The 23,145-nt window shown below is 36.5% G+C and overlaps 1 protein-coding gene across 6 annotated transcripts in view; it reads right to left on the reverse strand.

The window, feature by feature from the left end:
- Positions 1-4,146: 4,146 nt before the first annotated feature.
- MTHFD2L (methylenetetrahydrofolate dehydrogenase (NADP+ dependent) 2 like) overlaps positions 4,147-23,145 on the reverse strand; it is a 143,846-nt gene continuing 124,847 nt past the window's right edge. For all 6 annotated transcript variants that reach the window (XR_004052863.1, XM_030915724.1, XM_030915694.1 and 3 more), the window contains one exon: positions 4,147-5,526. Coding sequence is in view for 5 of the 6 variants with exons in the window: in XM_030915724.1 (XP_030771584.1) it covers positions 5,414-5,526 (113 nt within the window). In the remaining variant the exon portion in view is untranslated. The remainder of the gene's footprint in view (positions 5,527-23,145) is intronic.

The raw sequence follows: 23,145 nt of genomic DNA on the forward strand, positions 1-23,145 counted from the left end.
CTTTAAATGTGTCTACATTTTGCATTTCTACTTTTGTAGGTTTTTTAAAACCTGTTGATTACTAAGTCAATTTCTGGATAATATATTTCCCAGGCAAATAACATTTGAATTATAAATTGAACAATCTTCTTTGCACTATTGCTGAGTATTCAAGAAGAAATAATTTACAAAAGATTACATAAACCATCACAATTCTTTTTGTAGTTTCTGGAGGGAGATGTTAGGACTCATATTAAAAACTTTAGTTATTTTTTTCCTTTCTTTTTTATTTTTATTTTTTTTCTTTTGAGATGGAGTCTTACTCTGTTGCCCGGTCTGGAGTGCAGTGGCGCGATCTCGGCTCACTGCCAGCTCCGCCTGCCGAGTTCACGCCATTCTCCTGCTTCAGCCTCCTGAGTAGCTGGGACTACAGGCGCCCACCACCATACCCTGATAATTTTTTGTATTTTTAGTAGAGACAGGGTTTCACTGTGTTAGCCAGGATGGTCTCGATCTCCTGACCTTGTGATCCCCTCACCTTGGTCTCCCAAAGCACTGGGATTAAATACTTTATTTCTAAGACTGAGACATCAAAGTACAAAGATTATCTTTGTAAAAACTCTTAACTGTAGCTGGTGCAGTCCTTTGCACTTCACAGGTTTCCCTACACATCACAATTCTTTCTTCAGTAACCCTGGCCCACACAAATCCAGTGCCTAACATCTAGTAAATACTTAATGAATCTGTCTTCAGAGAATAAGGAAATAAATAAGAGGCATTATTTCTATTCTCACATGACAAATGACAAATTGAGGCTCAAAAGAATTAAGTGACTTGCCAAAGGACATTTCTAGAGTCAGGACTTCAATCCTGGCCAGGTGCAGTGGCTCATACCTGTAATCTCAGCACTTTCAGAGGCTGAGGGAGGAGGATTGCTTGAGCCCAGGAGTTTGAGACCAGCCTGGGTAACAGAGCAAGACCCTGACTCTACAAAAAGTAAATTAGCTGGGCATGGTAGTCTGAGTTACTTGAGAGGCTCAGTAGGAGGATCACTTGAGCCTGGGAGGTCAAGGCTGCAATGAGCCATGATTATATCATGTCACCCCAGCCTGTGCAACAGACCCTGTCTCAAACAAAACAAATCAAAACAAACAAACAAAAAAAAGGACTTCAATTCTATATTTTCACATTCTAAATCATATGCTGTTTCCATTTCCTTAGCTGTGTCCTCTTGGAGTTGCTGAAGTGATCTCAAAAGAATTCCCTTAATTATCTCCTAAAATCAAGCTTTAAATAAATTACCTTTTTTAGAAAAAAACTAAATATTTAATAAACTGTGATTTTCACTCACATCTGGGCTGAGAGATGGAATTGCAGCCTCTCTGATAAACTGGGCCACTTAATATAGAAACCCATCTTCTGCTTTAGTTTTATGGTGTATACCAGAAAGTAACTCTAAGTCATCAAACATGTTGCCTTTCCTCTGGGGTCCGTACTCATGGCTCCCACTTACAGTCTTTACAGGAAAGTCCACTCCCTTCATATCTTCAAACCTCTCACCCAAAAGTCCTTTCTCCAAATCCTTAAGAATGCAGGAGATGGATACTGTAAGGTGGTTTCTCTGATATCTTTATTCATTCTTAATATGCATTAAAGTAGGTTAGGGTGAGAAAGGAGAAGGAAATGAGAGGCTAAGAGCTCCACTATTACTTTTCCCTCATGCCATGTTTTCGGGTTTTTAAATGTACTTATCTTTCTTCTTCTAGAAGTTTATTTTAGAAGAGAGAATATCTGAAAGTGTATTCTTCCCTCCTCTTTCTATCTTTTTTTCCTTGCTGTTTCACTAACTCAATCAAAATTTATTGCTGGTCATTGGCAGAGAATGGTGATCAGTTCATTGATTCTCTCTCTAGGTTTATTCTGTCACTTTCATGGATTCAGTTGCATTCATTCACAAAATATTGAATGACTGCTATATCCATGGCACTGGGCTGGGTGAGATGATATTTGTAAGACAAATAGATAAATCATGTATAGATTTTGACTTCAAGGAACTAAAAGGATCTAGGCAAAGTACATACATAACTGCAGTACTGGGTAGAGAGTGACAACTGCCATGAATGTGTGCATAAAGGGCTCTGAGAACTAAGGGATGGCATTTTTCATGGACAAGTTTCATTTGAAGTGAATCTTAAATAACAAGTAGGATTTAGACACCCAGTGATAAGAGAAAGGACTTGGGGCTGGGGGTGGGATCTGAGGGAAGGCAGAGTGGATTAGTAAAAGGAGTGGCTTCTGACTCACATCATCCCAACAGATTTTGTTGTGAATTCAAATTCCACCTTTTCTATTATTTGGCTTTGGCTGAGGCTTTTTAATAATCAGGAGGGTCAATAATTTTCTCATCTATTAAGTGGAGATTGTCAATAATGAGCAAAGACAAAAAAAAAAAAAAAAAAAAAAAAGGCACTTTGGGAGGCCAAGTCAGAAGAATCGCTTGATCCCAGGAGTCTGAGACCAGTTTAGGCAATACAGTGAGACCACTCTCTACAAAAAATTAAAAACTTAGCTGGGCATGGTGGCACTCGCCTGTGGTCCCAGCTACTCCAGAGGTTGAGATGGGAGGATTGCTTGAGCCTCAGAGGTGGAGGCTGCAGTGAGCAGGGACAGAGCGAGACCCTGTCTGAAAAAAAAAAAAAAAAAAAAAAAAGAACAAAAGAGGAAAGTATTTAGCGCATGCTAAGTGCTCAGTTAAGGATAGTTGTTACTACTGAGTAAGTGTAGAAAGACACAGAGTGTGTATAATGGTTACCAAGGCCAGGAATTTAGTGTGACAGTATATGCTGACAAGTCCTAAATTCTTATCACTAACTATGAATTCTTATCCTCTTCCTAGACTGATATTACTTCAGAATTCTTATCTATGTATTATGTCATCACCTCAAACTAAACATATTTTAAACTGAACATATTATCACTACTCCCAAGTCAGCTCCCTTTCACAATTTCCTCATGTTAGTCAATGATAACAACTTCTGATCTCTAACTACAATTCTTGTAACTTGCTGAATACTGCCAAATTCTGATTTATCCACTCCTCTAATTTATTTTTGCATGCTTATCCAGCTGTACCACTCTCCAAAACAAACCTTTCATTTTTGTCTAATTGCAACTCTTGATTTCATACATATATGCTAAGCTCATAATAATTTCTGTAACTTTATTATGTTCTTTAGGGTGCTCTTTACAGATACTTTACAGATACAGATGTGGTAGGAGAAGAAAACAATCTCTACGCTCCTCCACAAGGCCGACATGTCTATCTTTTAAGGACATCAAATAACTATGAAGTTATGGTTCCAATAAATTGACTTTACCTCTATAATATGTTGACTCTGTCACCGAACCTTAGGTTCCTCTGAGCTCTCTCCCTGATCAGGTCTTGATCTAGACCCATCGAGCCCAGTTTTAGCAAAGAATCCTGCTAAGTCCATTTATAGAGAGTCCCTCACCCTTGCTATTTTATCTAGTTTCTGATCCCCTTCCCTTGATATCTAAGCATTTGGCCTGCTGTTACCAAGCATCCTGACAAGCCAGTTTAGTGAGAATCCCCCTGCCCTGAATATCTAAAGTTCCTCTTAGTAATTTTCCATCCGCCAATCCCCTAGCTCTGCTCATTGGCTATAAATCCCTAGCTGTCCATGTTGTATTCAGAATTAGTTCGGTCTCTTTCATCCACTGCAATGGTCTTCACATCTTCTTGACTGTTTTAAACAAGTGTCAGAGTAATTTTTCTTCTACAGCATTTTAATTAGTTTACGGGAAGTCTAAATTCTGAATGTTACTCCAAAGGAACTATTCCTGCACCTCTGCTGGGGTAGAGCTCAAAATTACAGTCTTCACATTTTCCACATACATGTATTTTAGTCACTTTGTTTTGGGAGTTAGGAACCCTTAAAAATTAAAGAGGCCCTTTCTGAATGTTTGCTGGGAAGCTTTAAATTTAAACTTCTGTTAGGGTTATCAGACAACAATTGGTCTGAATTGACTGTGGAATACGCTATATAACCTTTTCTTTCACATTTTAGAAACTTGTACATTTCTCCAGGATGTAGTAAGGAAATGGGTAAGAAATTTGTATCTATCTTAAGAAAAAAAGAATATAGCTTTTCTTCAAATTGCTTTTATTATACAGTTGCAATGGTATTAATTATAAACATCTAGTCTATTTTCACACAAATGGTCACGAGTACACACTGATAAAGACATGCGCTGGGTAAGAGTCACTATTGGTACATAAACATACTGGGATTTGGGCATGAAAACACAGTATCAATTAAACAGCTTTAGCAGTCTCAAAATAGACTTCAATGACATTCATATATATTTCCTAATTTAAATTGTGTTAGAAATGTTGCATCTACTTTGAGGAACAAATGCTATAACAGAAGAGGGAAGACATGTAGGTAAGAAGGCAGGAGATTTTTAGTTGTATACTAAGGTTTAGTTTTGGCACATTGAAAGTATCATGTTTTCCTATTAGATTTCTGAATTTGTGAACAAACATTAACAGCTGCTGTTCTTTAATATGACCTAATTCATACTATATTTGTGGGAAAATACAACTTTAGTTTTGTCTGTTTACTTATTTTTTGATTTTTCCATTATTGCTCAGTGAAGGTACTATCCAAATATTTTTTAGAAGAAGAAAGAAACAACATTTAAACCTAAGACATTCTTCATGTATTTTTACTGTGGCAAGCAGTCATTCACAATGTGATATAATCATTACTCTTAGTAGTCACTCACAATGTGATAAAATCATTACCCTTCCAAATAGCATTGCATTTTTTGCCTTCCTGGAATATTTTCCTTTCCTTAAATAGAACATCATTTCTCATTAGGATGGACTTATAGGATGCATTTGGGGGACAGTTGAGATCAAGATTTTATTTTCAATATTCCATTTTTCTTGCAGTAAGCAAGCTCTTTTTCAGCATATGACATAGATCATAAAATATACTGAAAATGTGAGCATGCAAATAGCAAAACCTAAATTACATTTTATATGGGTACCCATTTGGCTGACAGGACATTTGTTGAAAACATATTATATGTAATATTTAATTGTGTCAAAAATATATTTATTTATTATGAGCCCTTTATTGTTTTAATATTAAGAACAAATATCCTCAAAATAAACAATTGTTACTAAAATTTTCATTGGAATTGTTTGGGTTGCTTTCTTAAAACTCAAAATAAATTAGCAGGAAATGCATAAAATTATGTGAATCATTTGATTCACAATGATTTCACCCATGAAAAAATAAATACCATGTAGAAATAAATAGCTTTGTAGTAAAATATAAAGGTTTTACCCTTTGTCAAATAAACAAATAGCATGACTTCAGTTTGCTTCATCCTTTTATGTGATCTAGTAAATGATTTTTTTAGCTGCCAGAAGGGTGTTCTTCAGAAGCATTGCCACTGTCATGGGTCCCACACCTCCTGGAACCGGAGTGATAAAGCCAGCTTTCTTCTTAACAGCTGATGAGGAAAAAAACCAAACAGAATATTCTTTATTTTAAAATTATCTGAGATTTTAATATTTTTAAACATGCTGAATATAGTGGTTCTTTCTTCATTATATATACAAATAATTTTTAGAACCAAGTAGGCTGTAATAAACAAACACACACACACAAACAGTGCGCTCACTTAGACGAATAATTCTGTGGATGGTATCTAAGGTGGACAGAAAGACCACAATGGACCAACACTGTAGGTTCAAGCTCCATGCAGCTCAGTTTGTTTTACAAATGAAACCCATAATTGACCCAGTTACCTGTAATTCTAGTTAACTAATTTTAAAATACATGATACTGGTCACAAAAGGGACACAGAATACAGAAAGTTTAGCACATACCATTTATTAAGTAGAATTATTCCTGTTATAACAATATCACAATGTATATGTGGATAATACATTTCAATTCAAGTCGAATAAGTATCATTAAATATACTTGAATTATGAATACATACATAGTCCTCTTCAGAGGTATGGAAACTTATTCAGTGAATACAGATCGCCCCCAGCTTGCAATGGTTTCACTTAAAATTTTTTGATTTTTCAACTGTGCAAAAGCTATACAGATTCAGTGGGAATTATACTTCAAATTTTGAATTTTGCCCTTTCTCCCAGGTAGTGATGTGTGATACAATACTTCTCAAGATGCTGAGTAGTGGCAATAAGCCAAAGCTCCCAGTCAGCCATGAGATCAACCAATGATCAACCATGATCAACCAATATTCTACAATGTACTGCATTATGAGATTATGTGTCCAAATATAGGCTAATGTAAGTGTTCTGAGCATGTTTATGGTAGCCTAGACTAAGGTATGATATTTGGTGTATTAAATGCATTTCTGACCTAATGATATTTTCAATTTAGGATTACCGGGATGTAACCCCATCATAAGTCATGAAGAATCTGTATACTTAAAGAAAATGGCAGATAACTTTCAGTAAGTTTTATTTAAGAATGTTTTCACACCCACAGTATGAAAGGTGAATGACTTACTGCATTCATTTGCTTGATGGTATGGTGGTTTACTGTGTGTGTGAAATAAGAGCAATGAAGTTTTTCTAAATAACTTTTAGTAAAAAGTTAGCATAGACAATATTTCTTTAATGCATAATCTGACATTATTAACCACATGCTATTTAGATATATTGCCTTTTACAATTAGCTCATATAGGCTTCTGCATGAATCAAAATCAATAGATGTTGTCTATATCTTTAGTATTATTTTTGCACAACTTATGTCGTCCTTTTGAAAGATGATTTGTGGAATTTACCTTTACTTTATTTGAGGTGAACAGTACATTGGAATAATTTTTTAAATTAGAGAAGAAGCAAAGGAATAATATTGCTTTACTTGAAGAAAGGTCCAGTAAACTTAAATATATCACAAATATATATAGTTAACATGTGTTATGAATTTTCTGATGGCATATTAGAAAGAAAAGATAAGAATACTGTGATTTGGAAGGTAATATTTCAATTTTCCAGACAGCCTCTCTATACAGAAAGCACAACCTTTCCATTGCCACATTTACATCTAATGCATTCTATTCTGTAGAAACATTAGAATGGGTCAATAGTCATTCAATAAACAGCTATGAGTTTTTAGTCCTTTCTTCCTTCGCTCTAACTGTTCCTTCTACTTGGATCATTATTCCATCTTATCCAAGCAAGAAACTCATTATTTCTTGAAAGCCAATGAAATGTCACCTGTCTATAATTTTCCTGAAAAACTCATTCCTCCAGTGTTGAATCAAAAGTCCCACCATCTATATTTCCAATAATTTTATACCTACCTCCATTATGGAACTTAATACACTGTGCACTGTCTGTTCCCTTAACTAGACACCAGCATCTAGAAGGCAGAAGCCAAGTCACTGTGGTGGTTGTTTTTAATTCTTAGAAGGTGCACAGCTTAGGCACTCAGCAGATTTTGAGAAAGTGAACTTAAATTGCCCTTACTTAAAATCTAAAATCAATTTGCAGAAATGTGCTTTTGACTGGATGTAAACAATATCAATTTAGTTTAAGCTAATTTACTGAAAAACTCGAGCTACTCATTTTGCTTTAGGGTGATAAACTGCATCTTCTACTTTTCAATAAGCTGACTTAATGGCCTGAGAAATGCCTTCCAGGACCTTTTCTCAAGCATTGGAGAAGCAATGCCTTTAAAACTTGTCTTTAGAAGAAACATTTATACTCCTCCTCCTCCTCCTCCTCCTCCTCCTCCTCCTCCTTACTGTACTATACTATTTCTACTACTACTACCATTTATACTAATAGAACATAAAGTCATATATTTGTAAAGCACTAACTCTGAAATATTCATATATAAAAATAAAATTCTGCTAAATAATATGGGAAAGTGAAAATCAAGTGCAAATTGAATCTTCAATGGAAAACAAAATGATTTATTTCAAAATTTAAAACCGGCATACAATTCGTTATATCAGAAAATCTATTGTGGGTATAAAATTATTTTTATATAGTTTGGTTTCTAACTTTGAAAGGTAAAGTGGCTTTGATATTACTTGTCTATGAAAAAATAGTAAAAATCATAGCTACTATCAATTGAGTACCTATTAATTACTTGCCAAGAATTATATACATTGTTTTAATAAGTAACATTTAATTATTTCCTTTTAATAGATGAGGAAACTGTGGCTCAGTGAAGTTACAGTGACTTTTCACTCTCCTATATGGTAGAGACATTATTCACAGCCAGGTTTGAAATACTCTATAATTCCATACTTTCACCCCATTCCAATGCAACTGTATTATCATGACCTGAACAAGTAGAAAAGTCCAAAGAATGGCTCAAGTGCCAGAAATTAACTCAGTTTTCTCAAAGTGTTAGCAGCATATTCTGGAAAAAAGAAATGAAGAGGAAAAAGTTCTAATATATTAATTTTCCAACATTTTGACTATGAGTTCTCATAGCTCATCATCTCTGAACTACATATTACACTTTAAATTACACAGCTGGCTTAGCAGTTGGAGTCGCTTTATTCCTGGTGTCAGATCAGATAAACCACTGGTCTGCTCAGGTATCATTATCTTCCTCCTCCAAATTATGTTTTTCAGACAACATGCTTACTACTGCATTCTTTTGCTCAAAAAGTGAGGTTTGAGTAGAGGAGGAGGGAATGTGAATGAGATACTGCATGAAACAATATCTGCCTGAAATTTTTTTAGCTCAGTGTCTGCATTTTTGCATACTTTGCTGGTGGAAACCAACACACATTCACCGTGTCCTGCCTACCAGTTTTCATAGAATTAGATTATGTAAGGCGTAATAGGTCTTCACCTGACCTGGGCTAGGGCTTCTCTGAACATTAATAAACATTTAGTAGCATCAATAGAGATCTGAAAATTATTCACGAGGTAGAAGATTATAATATCATTGTAAACACACCTTGTTATTCAAATATTTGCTTTAATCTTTTTTTTTTTTTGGAAATAAAGTATATGGATATGAAGATTAAACCCTGTACATGCTCATGAGAGACAGAGTGATTAATTTGACTTTAGAAAACACATATTAGGTTTCTATTTCTTTTGATTTGACTTTCATGAGTATCTGTGTCTGAGAAAGACATAATAAGCTTATCTGCTGCTGGCTAGTGTTAATATATTCTTTGTCTATTTACATAAGGATCAGGATACAGAAGTAAGTGATCTCTCAAGAAATGTGGGGAGTTATTGGCAAGTGCCAGTGGATACAGATGTCAATGCTTAACAAAAATTCTCTACTCTAATGATTTTGCATAATATCTCAGGGCGATCCTAAGCAACACATTTATGAAATACTGAAGGTGGCTTATGTGCTAAAATTAGTCATGTGAGAAAGAATTACATTTTATTCACATTTGAGGCTCTGAAAAGCATTTTCCCCAATCATGTCTGAAAGAGAGCAAGGTAACAAGCATTACATCACCAGAATAACCTCTCATTGGCTAGTCTTTCCCTGAGGGCAGACAAAGGTTTGCACTTAGTTGAAGATGATGCTTTTAAATATTAATCCTATTATGTGTAGGGAAAAGGTGTTCTACCTGCTCCATTAAAGAAAAATATAGAAGCATTATAGGACACTAATTTCTTTCAGCGACTTAATTTACCATGGGTGTAAGTGTGAGGGCATATGTGTGTCTGTTTAAGGGAATTCCAGAAGTTCAGTATATATGGGAATCAGGTACAAAATCTTGATTGATATCAGCCCTTTCATATGAGATTAATGAACACATATGGCAAAACCAGGCTTAGATTCAATTTCATAAAATCAACGTGATTTTAGACCTACTGAAACTATTTGACAATTGAATCCTGTTGTCCACATTAAATTTGCTCTGGAGAATGAGACTTAGATGAAAATGACATGTAAATGTTTAAAGTAAGTTCCTGAAAATAAGAATGTTTTATTATTCTTATAATAAATATAATATTTATTTGGATGATCTCTCTGCAAACTTTAGACTCTGTAAAGTAATTCCATAGATTTCCTTGAAAGTGCTATAGCTTTGTCAGCAAGATTAAGAATGTTAGGGTGTGTGTTCAGTTGTAGAGAAATAAAAGAGATTTAAAATCATCCATCTGGGATGTAAGATTTGCCTTTGTACATACTATTCTCTTTGTCTAACATGCCCTTTTTTCACTTCTCCAGTTGATGAATATTTATTCTTCCTTCTCAGATCCAAGGTAAATGTCACTTTCTTTGTGGAGCCTGTTAACTCCCCAGGCTAAGTTAACTGTTCATTCATATATCAGTGAGACTTAGTAGAGTGATTTTCAAATTGCATTCATAGAGCATATTGGAATCTCTTGTGAGATTAAGTCATACTGCATATGCCTCCTCCTACTCCAATATTGCACACTGTCACTATGCACCACTGAGAATTAATGTTTGAAGTGAGAGATATTTCTAATGGTGGGAAGGGAATGTTATACATATAAACAGGATGGAGAAAATTTAAAATCTGGTTGGAATTCACTGCTGTAGTATGGCTACTTTACATGATGGCCTCAGGTTCCCAGGCAAGTACCAGTCAAACCCCAATGTGCAAATGGTTTTCACACTTCTGCTTACATAAGAGTTGCTAATGTGCCATCGACCAAAGCAAGGCACCGGATCAAGTTGAAATTCAAAGACTTGGAGTAAAAACAGTGGCCAAGTCACTCTGCAAAGGGGACGTACACATGGGAACAAAATAAATGTGTGGCCATTTTTTATAATCTACTATAGTAGCCTCTTGGCTCCCAGTCCACCACGTCAGTCATATAATTTGCTGCCAGAGTTATTCTTTAAAAGCACAGATTTGATTATCTTAGCTTATAAACATTTGATGGATCTTCACTGTCTCTAGGATAAAATATAAATTCTTTGTTATGGCAATCAAAGTCTTTTATGTTCTGGCCCACCATCTTTATTTTGTATCATTTTCTAGCCCTATATTCAATTAGTCACTGTTCCCACACATGCCATAAACTGGACCAGATAGATTCATAACAAATATTCCTTGAGCAAGACAGACATAGTTACTACCTCGTGGAGCTTTTAGCCTAGTTGGGAAGATGGACATTAAAAAGGCAATTGACTAAATAATAATTGAGGTATGGCAGTGATGTGTGCTACACATGAAATGTGTGCTGCACTGTGAAGGTGTCAAGAGGATCTGAGTCTGAACAGCACTGTGTATTCATGTGGCATATCCATGCCAAGTTTTTCCATGGGAAGAGAGAGGTGTAGAATAGACAGTGTTCTGTGTAGGGGAGACAATGTGATAAAGGTAGCAAGAAGCTTCCCTCAGGTAGAAAGCAGCCTGAACTCTCGGAAACACTGTAAGAAGGCCAGTATGGCTGAGATGTAGGAGTAAAGCAGAGTTGCAGGAGATGACATGGAAGAGGTAGGCAGTGTCTGGTTATGTAGAGACTCATAGAAAATATCAAGCATTTTGTATATTAACTTAAAAGCAATGATTAAAGTATTTTTAACATTTGGAAAAACATGTTTTGAGGCTGCATAAAATCAAATGAAGAAACTGTTCTGTGTTTGCACATTTCTCTAATGAAGTGAGTTTAATATCTGGGGTGAAAGGAAATGAGATAAACACAAAAATTACAAAATAAATTGAAATTCTAAGGTGGGAATAAATTCAGGCTCTTATAGGAGTACCTCAAAGAGAAAATATAAATCAGATATGGGGATCAGAGAAATATTGTAAAGTTACAGAAAAGCTGCAAGATTAATGGACACCTGAGCAGGGAAGACAGGGAGAGAGAAAGCAATGCAGACACAGGGAAGAGTAAAAGCAAAGGTGGGTTGGATCTGACAATAAATCTAATATAATGGAGGAGGTAAAATGAGTTCATTACGACCAAAGCACATGACGAAAACAGCGAGAAGAAAGTGAGAAGGCTGGGGAGGTGGTCATGGGCATACGGGGTCAAGAAACTTAGGTTGGGTGATGGTAGCTGTAGTTACTGTGTTCAGGGTGAATAAGCTTTTAAAAGAGTCTTTCATGAATAAACTTTGCTATTTACGTATTTAGGAGTGATCAGTTTTGTAATATGAAAAACTTGTGAGAAAAATGTATACTACTAAATAATTTTAGAAGAAAGTAGTAAAGGAGAAATTCGTCTTGCATTTTCATAAAGTTTCAGGCTATTGCATGCCACCAAATCATTACTCAAGAAATCCTCTTTCAGCCTGGCATGCATGTCTAATCTTCTGTGTTCTCTCTTCTCCCCTTTGTGGCTGATGACTTTCCCCTCTATGTTATTGGCTTCAGATTTCTAAAAGGAAGAATTAAGACTTGGCTTGACATCATTTACATTATTCTTGCTTGAAGACAACCATTTTTCAACGTCAGTATAAGAACAATAGGTACAGGGCAGAGGCTCTTTCATATTTAAAATTTGAGGTGATGATAGAGATGATGGAAGAAACCAATCTCCAGTTTTTATCAACGCCTCCAAAAAAATCCAAGGGTGGCATAGATGACAGGGTACATAAAATTTACTCATGAAGGATACTAATAGCAACATAAAGGACACTAAAATGTCCTTTAAAAACTTAAGTAAGAATAAAATAGAAAGTACGTGGTCATGAATCTTTTGGCACCATCAATCCATCCTTCATGACAGGGTGTTTCCAGCTGGTGTGTTCTGTCATTGCTTCATTTGGAAACTTTATGTTATCAGGTTCCCAGGGTCAAGAACCGAACAATTCAGATTCTTATTTAAGATACTTTGTTGGAATACTCTCTAATTCCTTGGCAAATAGTAAATTTCTACTTCAGTACATTATATATACTCCAAAGATCCCAAATAATGGCATTTCCAGATATATCTAAGCAGAATTAATTTTGCTAGTATATTTTGGAAATTGTATATTCTGGCAAAGTTAAAGAATATATTTGTGCTCTATAAATTTATTTTTGGAGTGGAGAAAGAAGAACTGATGTCTCATGTTCCTATAGTATTGTTTTATTTGTCTTTCCATTTTGTCTGATTCACTGTCTCTTTTAAAGAATTACTCTATGGCCCATGTCAGTTCTCCACAATGCTATAATTACTTTTTAAAATCAACACCCTCCCCCAAAAAGAAGACAGATGATTCTTTATCTGTGGCAAGGCAGCAGAACAAAAATTTCTTGATTCTCTCATGTGAATTTCATCTTCCTGGTATACATATGTAATTGTCTAAATTAAATGCTTGAAGAATTTTCCCATGCTTCTAAATGCAAGCCACTTAAGCGTAGCCTCTCAAACATCCACTCTAATGAAGGGGAGACAAGCTTCAGGAAAATGAAGTACAGGAATAACAACCAGAAAAACCTGAATGACATAGGACAGGAGAAATAGTATGACTCAGGAGATAATACAGAAAACACTCGACTTTCTCATATGGTTGATAGAAAAATGACACTTAAAAGCATGGTGAACCAGAGAGCAAAGGGCTCCTTAACAAGTCAGTAGTTTGCCATTAAACTTGGAAGGCAACCAGGAATCATGTGCTCCAGAGGGAATTTACTATATTTCTTCTTACATTTATCTGGTTGCTGAATCTTTAGGCTTCTACAAGTTTTTTAAATATATTGAGATGTTCATTATCATGGCATCCTGTGGTCAGTAATGAAATAGAGAGGATTATTGCCCTAATATGGAAGAAATGTATGAGACTGATCTATATTTCTGTACAAATTGTGTTGACTTCATTACCTTGGTGAGCTGTACCTACAAGGACTTCTCTCAACTATTTACTTTGCAACTTGTATTTGTAGGGTGGCTAAGTTTTATTTTCCTTCATATTAAGTTAAATCTCTATGTATCTGGTAATCTGTGTTACAGATGTATACCATCATTCTCAGCAAACTAACGCAGGAACAGAAAACTAAACACCGCATGTTCTCACTCGTAAATGGGAGCTGAACAATGAGAACACATGGACACAGGGAGGGGAATATCACACTGGGGCCTGTCGGCAGGTGGAGGGCAAGGGGAGGGATAGCATTTGGAGAAATACTTAATGTAGACAACGGGTTGATGGGTGCATCCAGCCACCATGGCGCATGTATACCTATGTAACAAACCTGCACTTTCTGCACATGTACCCCAGAGCTTAAAGTATAATAATTTAAAAACCTATTCAAGCCTGGGTGCGGTGGCTCACGCTTGTAATCTCAGCACTTTGGGAGGCCGAGGCGGGTGGATCACGAGGTCAGGAGATCGAGACCACGGTGAAACCCCGTCTCTACTAAAAATAAAAAAATTAGCCGGGCGCCTGTAGTCCCAGCTACTCGGGAGGCTGACGCAGGAGAATGGCGTGAACCCGGGAGGCGGGGCTTGCAGTGAGCCGAGGTCGAGATCGCGCCACTGCACTCCAGCCTGGGCTACAGAGGGAGACTGTCTCAAAACAAACAAACAAACAAACAAACAAAAAACAACAACAAAAAAACCTATTCAAAAAACCATAAAAAAAGAAAAAAAATACCATTCATACCACTTAGAAGACGATTAGTGGAACCAAATAGCAAGTCAGTCATCTGGAGAAAGCTTGAAATTGCTTTCTGTGAACTCTAACTATGACATATCAGTGAAACTTTCTTTCTCACCGTGGATGCTGTTAGCTGTCATTGTCAGATTCCCTTTTAGTAGGCAGGAGCAACAATACTGCTATGATATTTCTGGTAGTTCTATTGAGAGCTGGGAAAATTACTAAAAATATCTCCCTTTCATGATGTCTTCAGAAATACAAGATCATCATATACTCTTGTCATCCTCTCCAATCCTTTCCCCTCCCCCCAATCCCTTTTTCCTCAAGTCACTGAACATTCGTATCAGAGTGGCAAATCTGTAAACTAGATAAAGCCTTCTGCAGTACCTTCCAAATCTCTTGGCAGGGCCTTAATCTCTGTAGTCTGCCATAATCAACCCAAGATAGGAGCAGATAAAAATCTCCCTTCCATAGGTATTTGGTTTTAATATGGATCGCTGAGAAACAACTATAAAAAAAAAAAAAAAAAACAAAACCAAAAAAAAAACCTCATCACAGTTCAAGCAAAGAAGAAAAACTTGCAGAGGCATTAGTCACTTCTCTTGTTCCTGTGAAAGTATTTTTTGTGTCTCAACTTTAACTCTTCTCTACAAAGGCAGATGATCCAATGTCAAAGACATTCTACTAAATAGAGGTCTCTAGAAGTTGACTTGATTTCAAAGACCTAGACTTCACAGTAAACATTCTGTCCATGTTGTAAGCCACAATGGAGGCAGCTGGCTTGCTGATGATAGGAATCTCATAGTGACCATCAGTGGTGCTACCTGTTTCGTGAAATGATCTGTGTGGGTTCTATGATCACAGTGTTAATAACAATCTCCCAGAGGGGCTTTTACAATGTTCATCAACTTTTCTAAATGATTGGAACAAGTTACCTCTGGGTTAAAGTATAAGATCTTCTCTTATAGTAAAAGCTGGAGCTTTGAACTACTTTATAATCATCTACCACAAAATGTAGATGTTTTGAGTCAGACTGATTAGCCATATCATCAAACTAAATGATTGACACTGAAAACTGAGGTGGTTGGGAGTCACTTTAATTTGGTTCTTTGTAATCACAGATTAATAGTTTTGTGAAAGTGATACAATTAAAAACCATCCTTGTTTACTTAGAAACTGATTATATACACTTACTTTCCCATGTTGTAGAACACACAATTGGGAGTAAGCAGTGCCAAAACTACTTTCCAAATAAGCTTACTTTGCATAATCTGGAAAACATAAATTCTGGGTGCTTTATTTACTGTGTGCACGATACACCCAGGACCTCAAATAGTGCCTAGTATGAAGCAGTACTCACAAAATAAGTGCTGAGTAAATCAATGAAGAATCAATGGATGTATCATTAATGAATATGTGTTGTTGAATTAATGATGTATTTGCTGTTACTCTGCAAGAAAGCTTTTGTTCCCATTAAGTTAACTTGAGGGGAGTATTTCTGTAATGTAAGAATGACGCCACAGGTTTTTAAATACAGAGAATGTTCATACAAATAACCAGTGGCCTGAATAAGAAGGCTGAAATCTGGTGTGGGACAGAGATATAAAAGAAATGGGCCAGGCATGATGGCTCACGCCTGTAATTCTAGCACTTTGGGAGGCCGAGGCGGGCAGATCACGAGCTCAGGAGATCAAGACCATCCTGGCCAACATGGTGAAACCCTGTCTCTACTAAAAATGCAAAAATTATCTGGGTATGGTAAGTGCGTCTGTAGTCCCAGCTACTCAGGAGGCTGAGGCAGGAGAATTGTTTCCACCAGGGAGGTAGAGGGTGCAGTGAGCCGAGATCGCACCACCGCACTCCAGCCTGGGCAACAGAGTGAGACTCCATCTCAAAAAAAAAAAAAAAAAAAAAAAAAGAAAAAGAAAAAGAAAAATAAACATAAGATAGGAAGCTAACCTTACAGAGGCATCCAATCTAGTTAGGAACAACTAAGTAAAAGTGAAAGGATAGGATTAAGAGCAAGATGAGTAAGGCAAATGAAACCTGTAAGGAGAGTCTGGAAAAGATGGGAATAAGCATGAGTGCTTTAAAGTTGATTCATATAAGAGTTGGGCAAAGAACAGACTACACTGGAAGAGAGTTTAGGTCAGAAAAGTAATGAGAAGGATGGTGGTAATTGAAGTGTGAAGTTGTATACTTCTGGATTAGTAGTTCAGTGGGAATGGAGAGAAAACGTGAGCATTGTGCACTCTCGCACACACACACACACACACACACAGTTTTTCACCAGGCATTATGCTTGGCAATTCACCTACATTAACTAGCTTATGTAAGGTGATTATTTCATTTAATCTTCACAACTTTATAAGATAGAATTATCACAATTTTTTAGATGATATAATTGAGTCTCAGACTGTTAAAATAATTTACCTAAGATCACAATTGTTTTAAGCAGTAGAGTTGGGATCCAAACCCAAGTTATCTTGACTCCAAAGCACAGTCTTTTATGAAAGGTTGAACATAATACAAAAAGGGCAGGGAGTAAAAGATGAATCCAAACTTTCAAATGCAGAGCATTAAAAGAAAACATAAACGGAAAGCTGCTTACAAAGCACTCCAGTGTTTTTCACCCCATCTCTAGTAATTTCTTAGGAGAATGATACTGAGCTTCTATTTAATTCCAAACCCTTTCCTGACCTTATGTTTGACTGTTGGGTTGGAATTTTGAGGAATGGTTTGGCCAGATGGAGTCTCAAATTAAAAGGTCCCTTTATAGGGGAGATTTCCTGCCTGGTGGAGATTCTTTTGAAAAATTCAAAATAAGGCACCAGATATTTGGGGCAAATTCACAATTGTATACAATATCATACTTCCCTCTTTCAACAGACCACGTTGGGCCTGCTATTGAACACATAAAGCCTTTTACAATGTTTCCTCCTTTCCTTTGATTCTCTGAGCCCCTTCCTCTCTTTTGCCCATTCTCTACCCTAAATACGCATACTTCAGTAAAATTCACTGAACCTTTAAGATTCATCTCAAGAGGATTCCAGAACTGGCACCTCCACTCTTCCTTATTCCAAAATCCTTTGAGTCATACTTGATTGATTATTCTCTTTCCCTCATATCTAATTGTTTAGCCAATCATTTCAACTCTCCTTTAAAATTATATCTACCATCTAACCACCTCTTTTTTTTTTTTTTTTTTTTTTTTTTTTTTTTTTTTTTTTTTTATTATACTTTAAGTTCTAGGGTACATGTGCATAACGTGCAGGTTTGTTACATATGTATACTTATGCCATGTTGGTGTGCTGCACCCATCAACTCGTCAGCACCCATCAATTCATCATTTATATCTTGTATAACTCCCCAATGCAAGCCCTCCCTCCTCCCCCCTCCCCCCTCCCCATGATAGGCCCCAGTGCGTGATGTTCCCCTTCCCGAGTCCAAGTGATCTCATTGTTCAGTTCCCACCTATGAGTGAGAACATGCGGTGTTTGGTTTTCTGTTCTTGTGATAGTTTGCTAAGAATGATGGTTTCCAGCTGCATCCATGTCCCTACAAAGGACGCAAACTCATCCTTTTTTATGGCTGCATAATATTCCATGGTGTATATGTGCCACATTTTCTTAATCCAGTCTGTCACAGATGGACATTTGGGTTGATTCCAAGTCTTTGCTATTGTGAATAGTGCTGCAATAAACATACGTGTACATGTGTCTTTGTAGTAGAATAATTTGTAATCCTTTGGGTATATACCCAGTAGTGGGATGGCTGGGTCATATGGTACATCTAGTTCTAGATCCTTGAGGAATTGCCATACTGTTTTCCATAATGGTTGAACTAGTTTACAATCCCACCAACAGTGTAAAAGTGTTCCTATTTCTCCACATCCTCTCCAACACCTAACCACCTCTTAACATCGTCACCCATTATAAGCTGCTCCACGCCCCATCATTTCTTACTTGGATAATTACAATAGCCTCTTAACAACTATTCCTATTTATACCCTTAACCTCTATACAGCCTATGTGTCATTCAGTAGCCAGAGTGCATTGTTAAAATACAAGTCAAACGTCATTTCTTTGCCCCAAATCCTCCAATGGATTTCCACTGCCTTAGAGGAAAATCCAAATATCCTTCCTTGGTCTATAAGATGGGATTGCTGCTACCTCTTTGACTTTGTTCTCTACCACTCACTTCCTTACTTACTGTTTCAGTTACAATGGCCCCCTTGCAGCTCAAATAAACCACCAAGCAGGCCCCCCTCAAGGTCTTTGCATTTGCTGCTCCACTTGCCTGGAATGCTGCTCCCTCATCTGTCCACATGACTCCCTTCTTCATTTGTTCAGGTTAGTATAAGCCTTCCCTGACCATCCTTTCTAAGAAATTCCATGCCATTATTCTGTAGCCCTCTTATCTTGTTTTATTTTTGTATCACTAAGACATCGCCTTGTTACATAGATATGTATGTATTTGTTTATTATCTGTCTCCTCTAACCAAAATGGAAGTTACTGGTGGGTAAGTACTTTGTCTTTTTAGGTCACTGTTGTATCCCAAGTGACTATAAAAATGCCTGATACATAGCAAATGCTTAATAGCATTGAACAACTAAATGAATGAACCGAATTTGAAGAATCTGAAGGGCTACCCTAAAAACAGTAATAATCAAGAGACTGAAAATAATCCAGTGAAGATAGAGATATAAAAAATGAAAGTCACAAAAGGACCTAACACAATTGTCAAAATTGTATAACATGGTCAAAAAGTATCAAATCTCTATCAGTGATTGAATAATAAACAGTTTAGTTAGAATTAAAGACATTTAGGTGAGGTTGTAATACCTGCACAAATTGTATTGCAAATCTCTGTATCTAAGATCTATGGAAAGCTCAGGGTAAGATTTGAGCCAAGATATAACTTCAGTGACACTAGGATTTCACCAAAACCCCAGAAAAAAGTTAGTAAGTGGAGTATGCTTTGAAACCAATTAGATAGCAATCAGACAATGATGAGATTGTTCCCTGAGGTTTTCAGAACAAAATGAATTTAGGATAGGTAAGCTGAATGATATGTGGATGTTAGATAAATAAATATCTTTCTTTTCTACCCTAAGTAAGGGATTAGTCTTCAAGTTCTTACGTGAATGGTAGATTATTATTTACCAAAGTATAGCCTCCCATTCAGAGACTATGGATTCCACATCCCTTGTACTCCACACATGACTACATTCAGGTCTGTAGAAAGCTAGCAGATGTGATGCATGTACCTTCTAGTTGAACTTTATTAAAGATGGATTTTCTTGTTCTGGGCTCTCTCTTTCACTTTTCCTTAGAAGATAACATAAATGAGGAGGCAATTCAACTTCAACCATGTGGATAAGGAAAACACTCAGGTGGAAAGGTGTTACGGGATGAATTGTGTCCCCTCTAAATTCAGATGTTGAAGTCTTAACCCCAGTACCTCAGAATGTGACTGTTTCGGGAGACAGGGTCTTTAAAAATAAAATTAAGTTAAAATGAGGTCATTAGCATGGGGTCTAATCCAACCTTCTAAGAAGAGGAAACTTGGACATAGACACATACAGAAGGAAGACAATGAGAAGACACAGGGAGAAAATGGCCATCTATCTGGCAAGGTTGCCTCAGAAGAAACAACCCTACCAATCCCCTGATCCTGGACTTTCAGCCTCTAGAATTTTAAGAAGTAAATTTCTGTTGTATAAACCATTCTGTCTGTGGTACTTTGTTATGGCAGCTATAGCAAACTAATAGAAACAGTGGGATAGGAGAAAACAGTATCCCTGAATGACGCATAGCTGCCTAACTCCATTGACTGCCTCCCTAATTCAGACTTTTGTGGGAAATAGCAAAATTATCTTTTTTTTGAGACAGAGTCTCACTGTGCCACCTAGGCTGGAGTGCAGTGGCACGATCTCGGCTCACTGCAACCTCTGCCTCCCAGGTTCAAGCAATTCTCCTTCATCAGCCCCTTGAGTAGCTGGGATTACAGGAGTGTGCCACCACATCCAGCAAATTTTTGTATTTTTAGTAGAGGCGGGGTTTCACCACACTGGCCAGACTGGTCCCCAACTCCTGCACTCAAATGATCCACCTGCCTCCGTCTCCCAAAGTGCTGGGGTTACAGGTGTGAGCCACCATGCCTGGCTAGCCAAATTATCTTGAGTCAATGCATTTTGGTTTCCCTTTGTTACAGCCCTTCACCTATACTCAAGTATAATACTTAAAAGGAAAAAATGGAAACAACCTAAGAGTTTAACAATAGAGAAAGGGTGAACCAAAAAATGATACATTCACTGAACATAACCATAAACCAGAACCTCAGCAAGGCAAATCAGTAAAACAAGTTTAAGTGTATAAGTCATATATATTCCTCAAACTATATAGTTGATGCATACATAAAATATCTGGAAGCAACTCTAGTACAAAATATAATGATAATGCCACTTGCGTTAGAGGAGTAGACATTCTTTTCCATAAAGTGTGACTTCTTTACTTTTGTAATTTAAACCAGTGTCATCAACAATATAATGTACCTTTACATTAGACTTACCACCTTTACAAAGACTTATCACTTTAAATTTTACTATCCAATTATGTTAAGACAGTAGAGACAAAAGTCACTCTTAGACATTAATCTCATCTATTTTGATTTTAACAAAAAATGCCTACATGCCATTTCTCTTTCCTATCTTTTTGCTTTCTTTACAACACCAATTCTTTCCTGTCTTATTTTATTCCTTGTTTTAGTATAAACCAATGAGTGGAAAAGTATTGTCAGAGTTGGAAGACAGGGAGGAGAGATGGCAGACAACAGGGAAGAGACACTCCAGTTCTTCTTATTCCACCTCAATCCCTGCAGGAAGCATCATAAAATTGAAGCAAAGCTACTAAAGTTTCAAAAGTGTAGAGAAATGTCTTTGTGTTAGTTATGAGAAATAAATGAGGCCCGAGAATTCACCTATAAGAGCACGGTTAAGAGACGGGCGGATCACAAGGTCAGGAGATACAGACCATCCTGGCTAACCCGGTGAAACCCCGTCTCTACTAAAAAAATACAAAAAACTAGCCGGACGAGGTGGCGGGCGCCTGTAGTCCCAGCTACTCGGGAGGCTGACGCAGGAGAATGGCATAAACCCAAAAGGCGGAGCTTGCAGTGAGCTGAGATCCGGCCACTGCACTCCAGTTTGGGCGACAGAGTGAGACTCGTCTCAAAAAAAAAAAAAAAAAAAAAAAATGGGGCACGGTTAATTGAATTAACAGTATAGAAGTAATTAATTAGACTGTTCAGCTGAACAAATCCATTTGATGAATTAAGAACAGTACAATTATGTGTTTTTGAGTCTAGGACTACACACTATTTTCCGATGTGTTACTCATAAGAAGTTATTTACTACTGATAGCACATAATCTCATTTATATCTTTTGAGAATACAGCCTTCTTTGTCAGAAGTGTATGAAGTTTCTTTCAAAGCTACAATAGAAAATGGTTTAAAAAAATGCCCATGAAAGTAGGTATACCTAAGTGTAAAAAGTAATAATCTATATAGCAAATATAAATTTATAAATTAATAGATTATTCACTGTATGATTATTAGTAATGAAAAATAATTCTTAGACATGCAAAATAATTTTATCACAGATGCTTTTAAATACTGTTTCTTCTTTTAATGTCATAAGTTAGGAGGGAGGAAGTATGTTCAAGTAACAGAAGAGGAATGTTAAGCATTTGTCAGAAGCTGGACATATTGATGAACTATCAAGTTCTTAATTGGAGATCAATACAAAACAAAATAGCACTTCAATTTAGTAATAACTTTAAAGCCCTATTTATTTCCCAAAACATCCAGAGAGGCATGGCATTGCAGGAAAGGCCTAACTTGGATGTATGTTGAGGAAAAGAACATACTGGTTAGCAAGGTGCTTAGCACACATTACCTTCCACAGTGAACAACCTACCTGGACAGTAATAGTAATAGTGAGAAACTGTGACCAAACAACTGAATAATCATGTAGTAGAAGTGATTATGGCATTGGATATTAATTTGAACTATATGATCACTAATTTTATGAGATTCAATTGGACTCAGAGAAAAATACAGGCAGTGCTCAATTTTCACAGTAGTGTAAGACCACAAAGATGACTGTTGAAACAGTGTGAAGTAATTTTAATAGTCAATGGGAGAAATTATATTTGTTTAGTGACCTTTAAAATTATTTTGTCAAAACATTAAAAGTTCTCTTACTGTGTTTTATAAATGTATAGTGGATTAAAAATAACAGTAAAATTAATATTACTGATAATAGTAAAACAAATATTACTATTTACTAGTAGTAAAACTAATAGTAAAACTAGTATTCACTAACAGTAAAACTACTAGCAAAATTAAACTAATATTTAAAAACGAATACAACTTAAACTGCTGAAAACATTGAGAACTGAACTGTTTTTTTCTCTGTAAACATTTTGCGAAGTATAGTTTGAATGGTTCTTGCCTTTTCTTGGTCATACAACGGATGATTAGGAGCAAGCATCTTTTCTATGCCTTGGTGAACTGGCAGATTCCT

This window comes from Rhinopithecus roxellana, chromosome 2 (genome assembly GCF_007565055.1).
Source record: "Rhinopithecus roxellana isolate Shanxi Qingling chromosome 2, ASM756505v1, whole genome shotgun sequence".
NCBI classification, from domain to species: domain Eukaryota; kingdom Metazoa; phylum Chordata; class Mammalia; order Primates; family Cercopithecidae; genus Rhinopithecus; species Rhinopithecus roxellana.